A 19,403-nucleotide genomic window follows, 5' to 3' on the forward strand; every position below is an offset into this window, starting at 1 on the left:
CTTATATTAATTCCAATGCCATTTTGACGGTGTCCTTGAATCCATTTCAGTACGTCATCCTCTACTTTTGGTCAGTTTGCGTTCAGTGCTCTATTTGCACATTTAGTCTTCCTGATTTCTTTCAGTTTTTCTTTACTAACCCTGCAATCGCGAATGGTTTTTTCTGTCGGTGGAGGGCCGAAATGCCACTCAACTGCTCTGTGTCTATGTTCGTCTGCGTATGCAATTACTTTCATTTATAGACCGGATCATATAAATACCTGTTACTTTTCTATCACGAAACTAGTTATTAACAAAAATATTGTAGTGTTACCGATAACAGAAATCACTTTCAATTGAAATTCACTGGCACCGTACACTGTAATGACGTGTCGTAGGGTAGACAGTGTTCTCAGTGTGCGATAGTAGAGCGGGTGGGACACAGTGTTCGCAAGCTTGTGAAACACCGCAACTCATGTTCGTCGCATCGGTGCACTGCTGCTGCCAGTTGAATCCTATGTAGGTATCCCGCAGCATCGCATATATGGCCATTTTTAAGACTGGCGGGAATTTTAAATCAAACACTGGACATTTTATTTTAATTTCGAGTATAAGACGGCCGGTCGATGTGGCCGAGCGGCTCTAGGCGCTTCAGTCTGGAATCGCGCGACCGCTACGGTAGCAGGTTCGAATCCTGCCTCGGACATGGATGTGTGTAATGTCCTTAGATTACTTAGATTTAAGTAGTTCTAATTTCTAGGGGACTGATGACCTCAGATGTTAAGTCCCATAGCGCTCAGAGCCATTCGAACCATTTTTAAGTATAAGACGCACCTGAATTTTGGAAGCATTTTTTCGAAGAATAAAGCGCGTCTTATAGTCCGTAAAATACGGTAATGAGGATTCTCTTTGGCGCAGATGACAATAATTCTAGCACGTTAACTGCGATATATGGCACATTCATCTGAAAACATATTCGTCTGAAAACATGTTTGGCACGGTTCACCGCATTTGGAAACTGATTTAACGAAGAATGGCATTCTAAAATGCGCTCATTCCGGTCTGTATAACTCTTTTACGAACGCCTGTCGAAAAGTCTTACTTTAAGGACTTTCTTCATGTGATCGCGCAATGTTGTCCTCCGTACACCGAGCTCCGAAGCATGTTTACGTGTCGGCTTCACAGCAGATTGTTCAGTCAAAGCAAGAAACTCCGACTTATGTTTCTCCTCGTATCGTCTTCCTTTCACTCTGCGGCTTGTCTTTAACACCGCCAAAAGCAAAACCACGTTTTTCCCATTCCAGAAGAGGCGCGTTTCGCGATGTTGTTGCTTATGTTGTCAGTCTCCCCCCCCCCCCCCCCCCCCCCCCCGCCCTTCAACCCAACCCTCCCGTTCCGGCAAACCGTCGACCTGAAGGTTCTTGTGATTCAAAAACTCTTAATGTATGTCAAACGATAAATAAATAAAAAGTTGTTTCAGAGCGCTGGTTAATATTTGTCCTTTAGTGATGAACGGAACATCAGATAATGAGTAGTGGCAGGTTAGCAACTATGAGAGAATTTGTGGAGTCTATGAAATTCTGTTTTAAAAGGTGGGGAAATAAACAAGTCATTTTTTGGAAAAAAAAGAACGCATGTTGTACCGCGTACCTTCGACTTCAGGAGGAGGAAAAGGTATTATAATAAAGAAAAAAGACTTTCCTGAATAAAAAAAAGCATTACTCCAGTCTCCTCCTCCCACTCTCTCTCCTGTTTCTCCATCTCGCTAAAAACTGGAAACACTACGAAATGTAGTGATTCTCCAACAGAAAGAGGTTCCTACTCAATGGTCTGAAGATGACCACAGTAGTGGTCGAAACCGGAAACCTTTATAAATAAATCGTGATCAAGACTGTTTTTAATAGTAAACACTACGAAATGTGGTTCTCTTTGGTTCCAACCATTTAAACGCATGGCTTGGAGGGAAGGGGAAGGACCTAGAAATGTGAGAAGGAGCGTGTTGTACCGCATACCTTCGACTTCAGGAGGAGGAAAAGGTATTATAACAAAGAAAAAAGACTTTAAAGAAGCCTAATATAATTTGTTTAATTTTTTATTTTCTTTCGTTTTCGTATAACGTAACTGTCTTAACTTTCTTGAATTTTATTACACTATTTTTAATCGAAAGCGACAAGAATATTGCTAACATATTATTAAGTCACGTGACGTGATTGGAAATAAAGTCGTTTGACAAAGGACGAAATATTTTGGAAACTTTCTATCACTGGATACAAAGCCTGGACTCTTCAACAGAAAGAGGAAATCGAGGAGTTTACCATGCCAAAGTCACCATTGCTTGCCTGTTGCCTACATTAAAGAATACGGTACTTTCTAGCTTACTGCAGTTTGCAGTCTGTTGATGTTCCTTGATACGCCTGTTTTGGTTAAAAAATTCTTAATTAGACAAGTAGTCATTTCATAATTCTTCCTCTGTAGGTGTTTCTTCTTACGATTCATTTTATTTCACATAAAAAAATTTTAAACGGCTGTGATCCAGCGCTGAAGGATTGAGGGAACAGCACTTGCGCTAAATTGCTGTAGAACTGAGAACGAACATTAAAAAAAACTGAGTGAAGCGCGGAACAAACTCAAAAGAGATCCAGCAGAAGCAGTTAAGGAAGTCTTAATGGCAGCCTGCTAATGGTTTTACTACTTTGAGAATGACTCTGAGACCCTCTTTTCAAGTAAGAACCGTTAGCACTTACATTGATAGTGGTAACTAATTTCCCGACTCACTGGCAGAAAAGAACACGCACTCGAGCCGAAATCTTCCATACTAAACACCATTTTAATTCCCAAAAACCAGCTATACAACGGAATAAGTAAACAAATATAGCTGTCTACTGTATTCCTCGACCGTAACGTATATCTTATGTTAATGAGAGGAAAGAAAGTGAATTACCTTATTCCAGATGCCATGTTCTGTAGTTGCATCTCTACTCCGCAAATACCTTTCGGGTTTGTAGCGGAGAGCAATTTACGGTACTATTAAGTTTAACTCCCTTTCGTTGTTCCACTCGTGAATGGACTCATTCACGCAGTCGAGAAGAATTACTCTCGATATGCCTCATACGAACTAGAATTTCTTTGATTTTTTCGACGAGATAATTTCACGAGATGTACGTATGAGAAAAGAGGACCACTTGTATGAATATCAAGAGCTCAGATGGAAACCCATTTCTAAGCAAGGAAGGGAAAGCAGAAAGGTGGAAGGAGTATATAGAGGGTCTATACAACGGCGATGTACTTGAGGACAATATTATGGAAATGGAAGAGGATGTAGAGGAAGATGAAATGGGAGATACGATACTGCGTGAAGAGTTTGACAGATCACTGAAAGACCTGAGTCGAAACAAGGCCCCGGGTGTAGACAACATTCCATTAGAACTACTAACGGCCATGGGAGAGCCAGTCATGACAAAACTCTACCATCTGGTGAGCAAGATGTATGAGACAGGCGAAATACCCTCAGACTTCAAGAAGAATATAATACTTCCAGTACCAAAGAAAGCAGGTGTTGACAGATGTGAAAATTAACGAACTATCAGCTTAATAAGTCATGGATACAAAATACTAACACGAATTCTTTACACACGAATGGAAGAACTGGTAGAAGCCGACCTCGGGGAAGATCAGTTTGGATTCCGTAGAAATACTGGAACACGTGAGGCAATACTGACCCTACGACTTATCTTAGAGAAAAGATTAAGGAAAGGCAAACCTACGTTTCTAGCATTTGTAGTCTTATAGAAAGGGTTTGACTATGTTGACTGGAATACTCTCTTTCAAATTCTGAAGGTGGCAGGAGTAAAATACAGGGAGCAAAAAGCTATTTACAATTTGAACAGAAACCAGATGGCAGTTATAAGAGTCTAGGGACATGAAAGGGAAGCAGTGGTTGGGAAGGGAATGAGACAGGGTTGTAGCCTCTCCCTGATGTTATTCAATCTCTATATTGAGCAAGCAGTGAAGGAAACAAAAGAAAAATTCGGAGTAGGTATTAAAATCCATGGAGAAGAAATAAAAATTCAAAATTTGCCGATGACATTGTAATTCTGTCAGAGACAGCAAAGGACTTGGAAGAGCAGTTGAACGGAATGGATAGTGTCTCGGAAAGAGGATATAAGATGAACATCAACAAAAGCAAAACGAGGACAATGGAATGTAGTTGCGGGTGATGCTGAGGGAATTAGATTAGGAAATGAGACATTTAAAGTAGTAAAGGAGTTTTGCTGTTTGGGGAGCCAAATAACTGATGATGGTCGAAGTAGAGAGAATATAAAATGTAGACTGGGAATGGCAAGGAAAGCATTTCTGAAGAAGAGAAATTTGTTAACATCGAGTATACGTTTAAGTGTGAGAAGTCGTTTCAGGAAGTATTTGTATGGAGTGTAGCCATGTATGGAAGTGAAACATGGACAATAAATAGTTTGGACAAGAAGAGAATAGAAGCTTTCGAAATGTGGTGCTACAGAAGAATGCTGAGGATTAGATGGGTAGATCACATAACTAATGAAGTATTGAACAGGATTGGAGAGAAGAGAAGTTTGTAGCACAACTTGACTAGAAGAAGAGATCAGTTGGTAGCACACGTTCTGAGGCATCAAGGGATCACTAGTTTAGTATTGGAGGACAGCGAGGAGGGTAAAAATCGTAGAGGGAGACCAAGAGATGAATACACTAAACAGATTCAAAAGGATGTAGGTTGCAGTAGGTACTGGGAGTTGAAGAAGCTTGCACAAGATAGAGTAGCATGGAGAGCTGCATCAAACCAGTCTCAGGACTGAAGACCACAACAACAACAACAACATGTATGAGAAGAAGTAATAATGTGGACCGTGACACTTCTTGGAAAGTCCGCTATCAGAATTTTAGCAGCAAACCTCTTCATGACACTTAACGCCTTCCTGAAGCGTCTGCCACTGGAGTTTCATATCCATCTCCATAATGCTCTCTCATTCACTAAATGTAATATGGTAACAACTCACGAACAATACTCAAGAATAAATCGAACCAAAGATGAATTACATTTCCTTATGGTTCTTCCAAAGCATCTGTGTGACAGTGGCATTTCATTCTTTTAGTTTTATGTGCACGTTATGTTCCTGGTTGCTCTGGGCAACTACTCCCAGATGTTTTATGGTTGTTACTGTTTGCAGATACTTATTGATAATCGTGTACCTGAACAATTATAGACCTTTCCGCCAATTATGCTCAATATGGTCAGAAACAGTCCCAAAAGCTTGCAAAGTTGTTGCAGTGTACGCTTTGCTGGGAAACAACCGTTAAGATATAAATCTTATACGTTGTGCAGATTTAAGAGACGGTGTCGCCAAATGGCTACTTCGATTCTTTTCCTAAAACTAAGCGATACAAAAATTGTACATTAGACAGTAGCAAGAGTCGAACCCGAGCGTAAGACGGAGCAGTCTCATGCGCTATCGTCTACTCTATGAGAACACCTAACACTAATTGTATCACAGACTGCTTGAATTTTCGTACGCAGCAGCCTGATTGGTTAACTTCTATGCCGATTAACTCGGAAACGGCGAGACGTAACGAATTGTTTTCTTGACAATTATTTCTCGGCACAACCTACGCTGCAATTCCCTTACAAGTTTTTCACACTGTGAAAGGTATTGTGCTAAGGTCTGATCAGGGTAGCTCCAGAAAATAGTCGTAGCTGGCAACCGCAAGGTGGAACGAGTATAATATCTTTGAATGGAGGATCTTTGATGGTTAAGAGAGCCGGGTGCGCGCAGTAAAAAACCGGGGGAGTCGCAGGTAGGTGCCCGGAGATAGCAGGCATGTGGTGACAGCGTTAAGGAAGGTCGCTGCCCCTGACCAAACTTTAGCACGTAAATGAGAGAAGATATATAATCATTTCAAATTGGATTTTGTTAGATAATGTTCAGAGTTGTTAGGATTTGTGTGTCCAAGGTTTGACGCAGTAAGCTTTTGTAAAAAATTTTGTAAGAGTGATTTGTTCTAGGAAAATATTTGAAATAGTAGGTTTTGTGTATGACTTAAAAATTTAACAATATATATATTGAGATCAACATTGTGTTAAATCTAACAGCCTGAATCATAATCCACATCCTTTGCTTGTGTTGAATATGAAAATGAGTAGTAAACTTAAGTTACCCACTAATGAAAGAACCAAGTTAACGTCAGGGTCAAAAGTTCATTTTCCAGTACCATCTTAATGCCGATGCACAAACGGCATTATTCTCTTAGACTTGATTGCTCAGTCAAATACATGTTGCCCTTCTGGCAAAATGGAGGACTGTAAGAAACAAGTTCACTGACGCAGTCAGATGCACGTTTGCTGAACAATTAATTTAGAACAATCTTATCACTGATACTTTCACAAAATAAAAGGATCTAATTTTGGTTGGATACTTTCAACTGGTCTTGTCCACCTTTGTTCATTTACACAGAGGTGACAAAAGTTATGGAATAGCGATATCTACATATACAGATGGCGGTAGTATCGCGTACACAAGGTATAAAAGGGCAACGCATTGGCGGAGCTGTCATTTGTACTCAGGTGATTCATGTGGAAAGACTAGCGACAAGATTATAGCCGCACGACGGGAATTAACAGACTTAGCACGGGGAGTGGTAATTGGAACATTCCATTTCGGAAATCGTTAGGGAATTCAATATTCCGACATCAACAGCGTTTAGAGTGAGCCGAGAATATCACATTTCAGGCACTAGCTCTCACCACGGACTGCGCAGTGGCCGCCGGCTTTCATTCAACGAAGGAGAGCAACAGTGTTTGCGTAGAGTTGTCGGTGTTAACAGATAAGCAACACTGAGTGAAATCGCCGCAGAAATCAATGTGGGGCGTACGACAAACGCATCCGATAGGACGGTGGGGCGAAATTTGGCGTTAATGAGCTATGGCAGCAGACGACCGACGCGAACGCCTTTGCTGACAACACGACATCGCCTGCAGCGCCTCTCCTGAGCTCGTCATCATATTGATTGGACCCTAGACTACTGGAAAACTGCAGCCTGGTTAGATGAGCCACGATTTCATGTGGTAGGGCTCGAGTGTGGCGCAGACGCCACGAAGCCATGGCCGAAAGTTGTCAACAAGGCTCTGTGCAAGCTGGTGGTGGCTCCACAATGGTGTGGGTTGTGTCTACATGGAATGAACCTCGTCCTCTGCTCCAAGTGAACCGTTAATTTACTAGAAATTGCTTGGAGACTATTTACAGACATTCATGCCATGTCATCAGGCCGCAATAGTTCGAGACTGGTTTGAAGAACATTCTCGACAATTCCAGCGAATCATTTGGCCGACTAGACCGTCAAAAATTCCGTTCAACAATCTAGAGGTCAGTTTGTGCTCAACATCTTGCACCGGCAACACTTTCGCAATTATGGACGGCTACAAAGGCAGCTTGGCTCAGTATTTCTTCAGGGAAATTCCCACATGTACATCTACATCTACGTGATTACTCTGCTTTTCACAATAAAGTGCCTGGCATAGGGTTCAATGAACCACCTTCAAGGTGTCTCTCTACCATTCCACTCTCGAACGGCGCGCGGGAAAAACGAGCACTTAATTTTTTCTGTGCGATCCCTGATCTCTCTCATTTTATCGTGATGATCATTTCTCCCTATATAGGTGGGTGCCAGCAGAATGTTTTCTCAATATTAGGAGAAAACTGGTGATTGAAATTTCATGAGAAGATCCCGTCGCAAAGATAAATGCCTTTGTTTTTTTAATGATTGCCACTCCAGCTCACGTATCATGTCTGTAACACTATCTCCCTTATTTCGCGATAGTACAAAACGAGCTGCCCTTCTTTGTGCTTTTTCGATGTCATCCGTCAGTCCCATCTGACTTGGATCCCACACCGCACAGCAATACTGCAGAATAGGGCGGACAAGCGTGGTGTAAGCACTCTCTTTAGTAGACCTGTTGCACCTTCTAAGTGTTCTGCCAATGAATCGCAGTCTTTGGTTTGCTTTACTCACAATATTATCTATGTGATCGTTCCAATTTAGGTTATTTGTAATTGTAACCCCTGAGTATTTAGTTGAATTTACAGCTTTCAGATTTGTGTGACTTCTCGCGTAATCGTAATTTAGCTGATTTCTTTTAGTACTCATATGAATAACTTCACACTTTTCCTTATTCAGGGTCAATTGCCACTTTTCGCACCATACAGATACCTTATCTAAATCATTATGCAAGTCTTTTTGAATATTTGATGACTTTACAAGACGGTAAACGATAGAATCATCTGCGAACATTCTAAGACAGCTACTCAGATTGTCTCATGCGTGGTTAATATAGGTCAGTAACAATAGAGGGACTAATACAGTTCCTTGGGGAACGCCGGATATTATTTCTGTTTTACTCAATGACGTTCCCTCTATTACTACGAACTGAGAACTTTCTGACAGGAAATCACGAATCCAGTCGCGCAACTGAGGCGATATTCCGTAGGCACGCAGTTTGTTTAGAAGGCGCTTCTGAGGAACGGTGTCGAAAGCCTTCTGGAAATCTAAAAATATGGAACCAGTCTGGCATCCCCTGTCGATAGCACTCATTACCTCATGAGTATAAAGAGCTAGTTGTGTTTCGCAAGAACGGTATTTTCTGAATCCATGCTTACTACGTGTCAATAAATCGTTTTCTTCGAGGCACTACCTACGAGATGTTGAGTCTATGCCTCGTCGAGTTGATGCCCCAAGCCGGATAAAAGAAGATCCGACGCGTTATTAGGAGGTATCCCATGACTTTTTTCACATCAGTGCATGTGAGGGTCAACCAACAGTCCTTGCCTCTGAAGGTCTTCCTTCATTACGCTGTAGTGTTATGAGGTTATATTTTTATAACAGCATCAGCCACCAACGACACTCCAAAGTGTCGGAGGTTATCCGACAGATAATTTAGTTAGTGATATGTTCGATCGATAAAAGTTTGCAGTTTCTCGGTATGATTTGGAACGGGTCAGTTAGTTTACAACCAGTAATCCCCTCCACCCTGATCCCTTTAAGAGTCGGTCTCCCATGTATAAAACAGATTGGATAGCCCTTAAGAAGGGCTAGTTTGTGGCGCATATCAATATTTATGACGCTATATCTTCTAAACTATATTCCGCAAAGTGATGTGATTTTGTAAGTGTAAATGGTATATGCGGGTACTTTGTTTCAAATATGTTGTGAACTGAAGTAGTTGTAAAGAAGTTGGTTGGTTTGGGGAAGGAGACCAGACAGCGAGGTCATCGGTCTCATCGGATTAGCGAAGGACGGGGAAGGAAGTCGGCCGTACCCTTTGAAAGGAACCATCCCGGCATTTGCCTGGAGCGATTTAGGGAAATCACGGAAAACCTAAATCAGGATGATCGGACGCGGGATTGAACCGTCGTCCTCCCGAATGTGAATCCAGTGTCTAACCACTGCGCCACCTCGCTTGGTGCGTAAAGAAGTGATACACGGTCCAGTCACATTAATGTGACCACCGCCTATATTCGAAGCCAATGTGCAATAATCACTCACAGAAGACAAGTGACAGCACTGCCAGTCGAGGATACATAAAGCGTGATGGGGGACGCGGAAAACTGTGCAGTCGTTGCTGTAATGCGGAAAGTAGCCACTTATCTGATACCCAAAAGGACACGCTCACTGTCCTACGGGCCAAGGACAGCAACATTTCAGAAACGGCTGTGTTTGTAAACTGTTCGCGAGTCGTCATGGTTGAAGCATACCATGCATGGCAAAATGACGCTATCCAAAAACGGCGCCGAGGCAACTGTGGTACCCCATGGCCTGTAGGTGATGGGTTTGAATGGCGGCTGCGGAGATGTGTACAGGCAAATAAACTTGATCAACTGACTGCTCCGATGTACCAAATGACTACCGACAGTGTCTCCTCAACGACAGTTCAATTAATGTTGCTGCTTAGAGGTCTGTACTTCAGGTGCCTGGTTCATGCACCCAAGCTATCTGCTGTTCATTGGAAACAAAGGCTGGAATTCACACTCCAATACTGAAACCGGACGTCCACTGAGTGGTGACAGCAGACCTTGTCAGATGAATCATTTTTTATGTTCCAACGACAGATGGCCATTGGCGTTTACAGCCCTGCAACAATCTTCGAAAGAGTCCAGGCCGGAGGAGAGAGGTTTATGGTCTGGGGAATGTTGTCGTTGCATTCCCTGGATGGCCACGTCATTCTAGAAGGCACAGTGGATCAACACAATAGACGTCTATATCTGGGGACCGTGTCCACCCCTATATGCACTTTGTTCATTGTTTATCTCAGCATAATAGCATGTACCAGTACTACAATACAATTTGTCACACAGCCCGCAGTGAACGTCCGTCGTTGGAAGGACAGCAGAATGAGTCTACCGCACTCCATCCGCCACCAACCTCCTCAGACTTAAACCGTATCGAGCATATATACAGGACTATCTTAGACCACGCTGTTTCGCTCACGTAGATTGTATGCCCTGCACAGAATTTTTTGTTTTTCTTTAATTGAATTTTTATGTTATTCACAAATTTCAAATCTTTGTAAACTTTTCGCGTTAATAAAGGCCATGGAAGCATGGTCTTTTCCCAATGTACTTCTGATCAAAAAGCGATTCTATTAGCTGGAGTCCAAAATCTTTGTTCATTATGTCTCTTGTGTTCTTATGGACATATTTCCACAGAAACTGTCATCCCATAATACATATTTCTTTATATCCAACCGAGAAGTGAAATATCAATTTTGACATATTTATATTCAAAGTTTTTAATATAAGTATTTTCTTTAAAATTTTCATCCCCTATTTCACCCCTTTAGGTGTTGAATTTCCAAAAGTAGTCAACGCAAATTTATATAAATCTAACAGAGAATCCAAAGACAAATTTTCATACATTTGGCTTTGAAAGTGCTTCTTAATGAAATAATTTCGTAAAACCTTTCATCCTCTATTTCACCCCCTTAGTGGTGGAATTTCGAAAAAGACCCTTCTTGAACGACGCCTGCAGTATAAGATTCACACCGTCTTCAAATTGCAAGTTTCCATCTTTAGCGATTTGGGCTGGGCCATGATGAGACAGTGAATCAATCAGTCGGGACATTGCCTTTTAAATCCAAAGATTGCACCTGAAGACGCAGCTGTAAGTACTGTAAAACAGGCAGTGCCTGCGAATAAAAGAATATTACACCTGAAGTGGTTCTATTTCTCAACATTGTGTATCGTGGCTGTGACTGACCAGACTATAAAGCTTTTGCATTCTCTACTATGAGTTGAAAGCTATTTAGCTTCATTAAAAATGTGATTTATTTTATAAAAATGGTCACTTTAGAGTAGCCTTTGTCCTTCGAGTTTCAGAGCCACCGTGCAGATGTCTAACGCCTTGTTTGGTCGCGTTCTGTTGACAGGTTATGGTCACTCGACGCCCAACACGGTGGGCGGCAAACTGTTCACCATGTGCTACGCCATCGTCGGCATCCCGCTGGGACTCGTCATGTTCCAGAGCATCGGCGAGCGCCTCAACAAGTTCTCCTCGGTGGTGATCCGCAACGTGAAGCGGATGCTGCACTGCAAGAACGAGGAGGCGTCCGAGATCAACCTGATCTTCGTGGTGACGACGCTGAGCAGCCTGACGATCGCGGGCGGCGCGGCCGCCTTCAGCCGCTACGAGGGCTGGACGTACTTCGACTCGGTGTACTACTGCTTCATCACGCTCACCACCATCGGCTTCGGCGACATGGTGGCGCTGCAGAAGGACAAGGCGCTCGAGCGCAAGCCCGAGTACGTCGCGTTCGCGCTCATCTTCATCCTGTTCGGGCTCGCCATTGTGGCCGCCTCGCTCAACCTGCTCGTGCTGCGGTTCGTCACGATGAACACCGAGGACGAGCGGCGCGACGAGGCGGAAGCTCTGCAGGTAGGGTCCTGCGGCACTGGGAACGCTGCCGTCTCCACTTACTACGAGGGGCAGTCAAATGAAAACCAGGCACTCATCACAACGGGATCGTGAAACGGTTCCATTTAGAAGTAGTCACCCCATCCTTGAGGCATTTATTTCACTGGGAGACGAGATGATCAGTTCCTGTTTAATAGAACGTGGTCGTCCACTGACGAATCCACAACAGCACCTGTTCTTGCATTCCTACATCTACATTTATACTCCGCAAGCTACCCAACGGTATGTGGCGGAGGGCACTTAACGTGCCACTGTCATTACCTCCCTTTTCTGTTCCAGTCGCGTGCGGTCCGCGGGAAGAACGACTGTCGGAAAGCCTCCGTGCGCGCTCGAATCTCTCTAATTTTACATTTGTGGTCTCCTCGGGAGGTATAAGTAGGGGGAAGCAATATATTCGATACCTCATACAGAAACGCACCCTCTCGAAACCTGGACAGCAGGCTACACCGCGATGCAGAGCGCCTCTCTTGCAGAGTCTGCCACTTCAGTTTACTAAACATTTCCGTAACGCTATCAAGATTACCAAATAACCCTGTGACGAAACGCGCCGCTCTTCTTTGGACCTTCTCTACCTCCTCCGTCAACCCGACCTGATACAGATCCCACACTGATGAGCAATACTCAAGCATACGTCGAACGAGTGTTTTGTACGCCACCTCCTTTGTTGATGGCCTACATTTTCTAAGGACTCTCCCAATGAATCTCAACCTGGTACCCGCCTTACCAACAATTAATTTTATATGATCATTCCACTTCAAATCGTTCCGTACGCATACTCCCAGATATTTTACAGAAGTAACTGCTACCAGTGTTTGTTCCGCTATCATATAATCATACAATAAAGGATCCTTCTTTCTATGTATTCGCAATACATTACATTTGTCTACGTTAAGGGTCAGTTGCCACTCCCTGCACCAAGTGCCTATCTGCTGCAGATCTTCCTGCATTTCGCTACAATTTTCTAATGCTCCAACGTCTCTGTATACTAGAGCATCATCCGCGAAAAGCCGCATGGAACTTCCGACACTATCTGCTAGGTCATTTATATGTATTGTCATCCGACTGAAAGTCACGTCGAAACACATCTTTCACCAAGTCGCCAAATATGTGAAAATCACACGGTGAAAGATCCGTACTGAATGGAGGATGTTGCGGTGTTTCCCAACCAAATCGCTGAAGCGTAGCCTTCGTCCGATTGGCGGTATAGAGGAGGGCGTTATTGGCATCAGGATGATTCCGTCCGACAGTACTCCTGGACATTTCGACTTTATGTCATATCTTCACAGCATTGCGATTTCACGCTCAAGGAACTGACTCAAAAGACTTACACCAGGCGACCGGTCTACCCGAAGGGAGGCTCTAGCCACACGGCATTTTCATTGTTGCTAATATTGTTAGCATACCTTAAATTGTTCAGTGCCAGAGATGTATTTTACAATATCGAAGATGAACAAGTGCTCATAGCTCTTAAGGTATGAATTTTACATCACATATTCACTATACTTTTTTCTTGTTTTAATCCACAATTCAACATCTGAAAGTTGAATGGCTGTGGCACCAGTCTTCTGCTTTGTTTCATATGGCCGCCACAATGTCTTCGGCGGTACCAATCTCTTCATCTTAGCAATATTGAGAATATTCAGCCCAGTTGTCAAATGGTTCAAATGGCTCTGAGCACTATGGGACTTAACATCTGAGGTCATCAGTCCCCTAGAACTTAGAACTACTTAAACCTAGCTAACCTTAGGACATCACACGCATCCTTCCCCAGGCAGGATTCGAACCTGGGCCCGTAGCGGTCGCGCGGTTCCAAACCGTAGCGCCCAGAACCGCTCGGCCACCCCGGCCGGCGGAAACCAGATAAAACAGTCCTTTTCATACCGACAGACACATAAGGATTACAGACCTGAGTTAAAACCTACCTTAAAAATTTTTAATGCTATTAGGCCTCTTCAGAACACAAAAACAAGCTGCAAATGTGCATTGTCAACTCAAACCATAAAACATCACCGTTCCCGAGGTGCAGTTGCAAATTGAAAGCCTCTGCCATCACCTACAAACGACGATGTTTACTTAAAGCCTAATCCTCAGCACCAGCAACTCTGTCATAAAATCTTTGAGAAATGCCTGTCTGGTCCTAGCCCATTCTAACATAAAACTACCTCTAAACTGCAATCTAAATGGAAATAACATGGGTGAATCCTCCCTATAACGACGACTGTTTAATCTGGTTGCCTTGTTCAGAGGAGTCATCCTGTTGCACGATAACCCTTGCCACCACAGTGTCAATGGGACGAGTACTTTGCTTCCTCTGCTCGTTCATTTTGTCGAGCGTGGAACCGCAGTCAGTGTGCAGCGTTATGCAGTCACTTTTCAGCAACTGCGATGCACCGCAAAGTCAAAACGCCCAGGAGTGCTATCGGACGGACCTATGCTATTGCACAATAACGCTCGCCCACCCACACGCTGCTTCCTGGACTCGGGTAGGAGCGCTGGCCTCGGATCGAATCCACCCGGCCAGCCTGGATGTGGTTTTTAGGCGGTTTTCCACATCCCACTCGGTGAATGACGGGCTGGTCCCCACATCCCACCTCAGTTACACAGCTCGCAGAAATTTGATGAAACATGTTCGTACTGTTTCATGATTTACACTCGACACAGACAGTTGGGATACACTTTCTCTGTCCTGGGGGGGGGGGGGGGGGGGGGGTACAGGATGGCGGCAGGAAGGGCATCCGGCTACCCCTTCGGATTAATCATGACAAATCCGATTGTAACAATGCCGACCCTGCGAAAACTGCTGGACCAAGGCAAAAGCGAAAGCGAAACAATAACGCTCGCCCCCTCACTGCCAACTGGACGAAGGCTACACTTTGGCGATTTGGTATCTGCTACTTGGTCCTGGATCTGTGATTTTCACACGTTTGGCGACCTGAAGAAAGAAATATGTGGACGTTGAATTCAGCCAGACAAGAAACTGCAAGAGTTGGTGCGGTTGTGGATCTGTCAGCAGCCGATCGCATTCTATGAAACACCAATCGATCGTCTCGTCTGCCAGCGGAATAAATGTCTTCACGTGTATGGCGATCACTTTTCAACGGAACCATTCCATGCTCCCATTGTAGTGAGTGTTCATTTTTCATTTGACTGCACCTCATTCAAATACCTCTCCTAATTAGGAGCAATGACCGTGAGCATATAGAACTGTCCCAACGCCATATTACAGCAAAACCTTTACAAGTACACATAGTATCAGTACTTTACTTTGATGTGTACGATTTTGAATGCATAATTACACAAAAAATTATTTTTTTCATACTATAACTGGAAGGTTGACATAGACAAAGTCAATGATTTAGTATGCCCTAGCACTTCATTATGTAATAACAATTTTTAAATATGAGTAGAAAAGCATTCACTCACGCTTTCATACAAACTACAAAATCAATCGTCTAAAAAGGAAGGAATATTAAAATAGATTATGCAATATGCAACTAGTAAGATTCTGAAACGTGACAGTAACGGTTTTAAAAATAAAATATTGTCAAGAAGACTTCGTGAAGAAAATTAAAATAAACTTTAGTGCCAAATAACATTACTGAAACAAGTTTATCTTTACATTTCAATGGAATAACTAACATTTTCTTATTATGATGAGTTTAAAATCGTTTAAAAAAGGCAAATTTGCTGTAACCACTTTTAACTGATGAAAGTTGAAAACTTCAAAGATAAATTATTGAGAGCTGCAAAGTTTATTGGTCTATTTATTTGTGTTGTTGTTTTTGTTGTTGTTGTCTTCAATCCTAAGGCTGTTTTGATGCCAAGTTACCTCAGTAGGCGCATTGTTGAATTGGGGGTCATGACTTCAGTGGCACTTGTTCTTTTCTTTCTCTATTTCAGCATCTCTGTAGCGATTTTATGTAACAGTCCATGGCAATAAATATCTTCCTCTGTCATCGCATTGCATCAACACCACACCCATATCATGCCACATGTTTTCTCGCAGACACCACAAGCCCACACCACCATATTCAAAGCACATTTACTATCTTACTTTCAGTAGCAGATTCAACCGTTCGACTCTTTCAAGAAGAAATAATGTCTTTGAACTATCCATTGCAGTTCTCTTTCAAACGTTGACAACAAAATTTTGCATATGTATTTCATTTTATACTGCATATATTTTATTATGTACTACACATTTTGCTATTTGCAAATTATTTAAGCCATTAAGAAAACGTATAAAAAATTGAAAATAAAATTACGAGCTTGCATAGACGAAATAAAAGTACTTACGCAAATAGTTTCCCATAGCATTAACAGGTGGTATTACATCACATTACAGAACGTTGGTGTATACAGGGTGAATCCGTCCGTGATGATGATACAAACTTTTGTGGGTGATGGAGAAGGGTATATGTATGAATTTGAGGTAAGAGACCCTGTTCCGGAAACGATAGAGTCGGAAGTTATAACCGAAAATCGTTTGATATCCCTGACAGTCGAATACATGTAGTGGTAGTATTAACGCGCAAGTCGCCGAAGTGGCGTCAACTCAAAAGACTAGCACCAGGAGACCGGTCTACCCGACGGGAGGGCCACGCCACTCGACATTTTCATTGTTGCTAAGATTGTTATCGTAGGCAGCTTCCAGGCGTGGTGGCATGGACCAAAATAATAAAAAAAGTCTAGAAAGCACGGGTTCTAAAATGCGTACCGTAAGAGCTAAGAGCACTTGTTCAGTGGCAGAGAAGAGTTTTACAATATCTAAGATCAACAAGTGCTCATAGCTTTTAAGGTATGGATTTTAGATCTCATATTCACTACATTTTTTTTTTCTTGTTTTAATGCATAATTCAACATCTGAAAGTTGGATGGCCAAAGCTGTGATCATCAGTCTTGTACTTTCTTTCGTATGGCCGCCAAAATGTCTTCGGCTGTACCAGTCTCTTCAACTTAGCAATAATGAGAATATTCAGCCCAGTTGTCAGTCGTGAAATTATTGTCAGAACATGTTTTGGGGCAACAGTATCCCATTTTAAAGAGGTAAAAACAAGGAAACCAAATAAAACAGTCCTCCTTATACAGACCTGAGTCAAAAACTACCTTTAAAACTTTTTATGCTATTAGGCCTCGTTATAACTTAAAAACAACCTGCAAATGTGCATTGTCGACTCAAACCATACAACTTAAAACATGAAAAGCCGGTGCATCCACCGTTCTCGAGCCTACTTGAAACCTAATGCTCAACACCAACGATACTACTGTCTCTGTCTGGTCCTAGTCCATTCTAACATAAAACTACCTCTGCATTGCAATCCAAACGGAAATAACATGGGTAAATCCCCCTATAACGACAACTGTTGCATCTGGTTTCCTAGTTTTTACCACTTGAAAATGGGATAATGTTGGCTAGAAAAATGTTGTGGCAATAGTTACACGATTGACAATTGGACTGAACGCCTTCAATATTTCTTGAATAACAGTTGTGTGATGGTTTCACATCAGTTGTCTTCATCTTAGAGTAAAACCTGCACCAACTGTCCTCAGTTAGCCGTTGTTGCTGTATATTTTACAATCCTGTCTTCCTCTACAATTCTTTCACTCCAGTCCACCCTGTAGTACCATGTAAGTTACGACGTGATGTCTTAACACATCATTCCTTTCGTCTACACTTGTTCTTTACCACATTTCATTTCCCTACTGATTCTAATGAAAACCTTCTCGTTTCATATCCTACCAGTCTCAGTCTTAATATTCATTATGTTTTTCTAACACCACCTCATAAACCACTCGAGTCTCTTCTCTTTCCTCACAATCCACCAGCCACTTTCAAAGAATACTATGGTCCAGACATACATCATCAGAATTTTATCTCTCAGATTGAGGCCTATGTTTGATACTAGTAGAATTATTTATTTATTTATTTATTTATGCATTTATTTTACCTGGCAAGATTAGGGCCTTCAGGCCCTCTCTTACACCTAACCAGGCATACTCAGATTGAACGAGTTACAGTTACTAAATAACATTAAGAACATTTAACGTATTATGCAGTATTGATGTCAAACGAAAAAAATTTGAGATTATAACAGTAGTACAATGATAGTTATAACAATAAAAATAATTATAACAATCAACGATAATAATGATAATAATAATGATAATAGTAATAATAATAATAATAATAATAGTGACTAAGTATATGAAAGTAAACATACATTTCTTTTGTGAATGTCAGTTAGTTGGGAATTTTCTCGTTATATTCTTGCAGCTTGTGAGTTATTCTCATCGAGCAGAGACATAAGACGATAGAATGGGGTGAAAGAGATATATAAGAGGTAGATAGGTTTGAGGAAGAGAAAAAGAATGGTAAAATTCGAAGCTGTGATGGAGAGAAGAAAGAAAGAGATGTTAGGGGCACAACAATGGTGGCTATACCGTCCCTAATATGTAAGTTTTGAGTTCCCTCTTGAATGTTGAGTAGTTCTGGATAAGACGCAGATCACAGGGGAGTGCGTTCCATAGTCGTATGGCTGAGATGGAGAATGACACGGAGAAAGATATTGTGTTATGTAAAGGTACAGCCAAGATGATAGACGTATCCGAACTGGTATTGCGATTGTGGAATGATGATAGATGTTTAAGATAAGTATTGAGGGCACCAGTGGCTAAGAAATCGATGAAGTAAGCACATCGTGTGGAGATCGCGTGCCTTATGTGGGCGTATCCAACCTAGCTGGGAGTATGAAGGACTGATATGATCATACAACCGAATATTGCACACGTATCTGACGCAAGCATTCATCACTAGCTCGAGGCATCTAGAATTTTCACTATTCGTGCCGTGTTGAACTACATCGCAGTAGTAAAGATTAGGCAAGACTAGTGTTTGGACTAATTTTTGTTTAACATGGGTTGGAAATATTTTTCTAAATTTTTGAATTGCATGTAGGGAGGAGAGCGATTTCCGGCAAGCTGTGACTGTTTGTTCTTCCCAGTTTAGGTGTTCATCCAAGATTATTCCAAGGTCTTTTACTGTTTTTTGGTATGGTAGTTGGGTACCATTGAGGAGTATTTTAGGGACCGTTTCGCGAAAGTACCGGCTGATTAACTTTGGATGAGATATAAGTGTGACCTGGGATTTCTTGGGGTTTAGTTTCAGACCTAGGTTCTGTGCCCATCGAGAAACAGAGCAAAGATCTGCGTTCATACTCGCTACTGCGCCAGCAATGTTTTTGGGGCTTGCACTTATGTACAGTTGGATGTCGTCAGCATATAGATGGTAGCTGCAGGAGTGAATCACTGAAGAAATATCATTAATATACAGTGAGAAGAGTAGTGGACCAAGGACGGAGCCTTGGGGAACTCCAGAGCGCACGCTTTTCCATGATGACTTTTCCGACCCACAAATGACTTGTTGACTTCTGTTTTTG

At 42.2% G+C, this 19,403-nt stretch overlaps 1 protein-coding gene across 2 annotated transcripts in view; it reads left to right on the top strand.

The window, feature by feature from the left end:
* LOC126278432 (two pore potassium channel protein sup-9) overlaps positions 1-19,403 on the top strand; it is a 1,195,629-nt gene that overhangs the window by 1,144,773 nt on the left and 31,453 nt on the right. For both annotated transcript variants that reach the window (XM_049978547.1, XM_049978548.1), the window contains one exon: positions 11,423-11,928. In XM_049978547.1, coding sequence (XP_049834504.1) covers positions 11,423-11,928 — 506 coding nt within the window. The remainder of the gene's footprint in view (positions 1-11,422; positions 11,929-19,403) is intronic.

This window comes from Schistocerca gregaria, chromosome 6, assembly GCF_023897955.1.
Source record: "Schistocerca gregaria isolate iqSchGreg1 chromosome 6, iqSchGreg1.2, whole genome shotgun sequence".
In the NCBI taxonomy this organism is placed as follows: domain Eukaryota; kingdom Metazoa; phylum Arthropoda; class Insecta; order Orthoptera; family Acrididae; genus Schistocerca; species Schistocerca gregaria.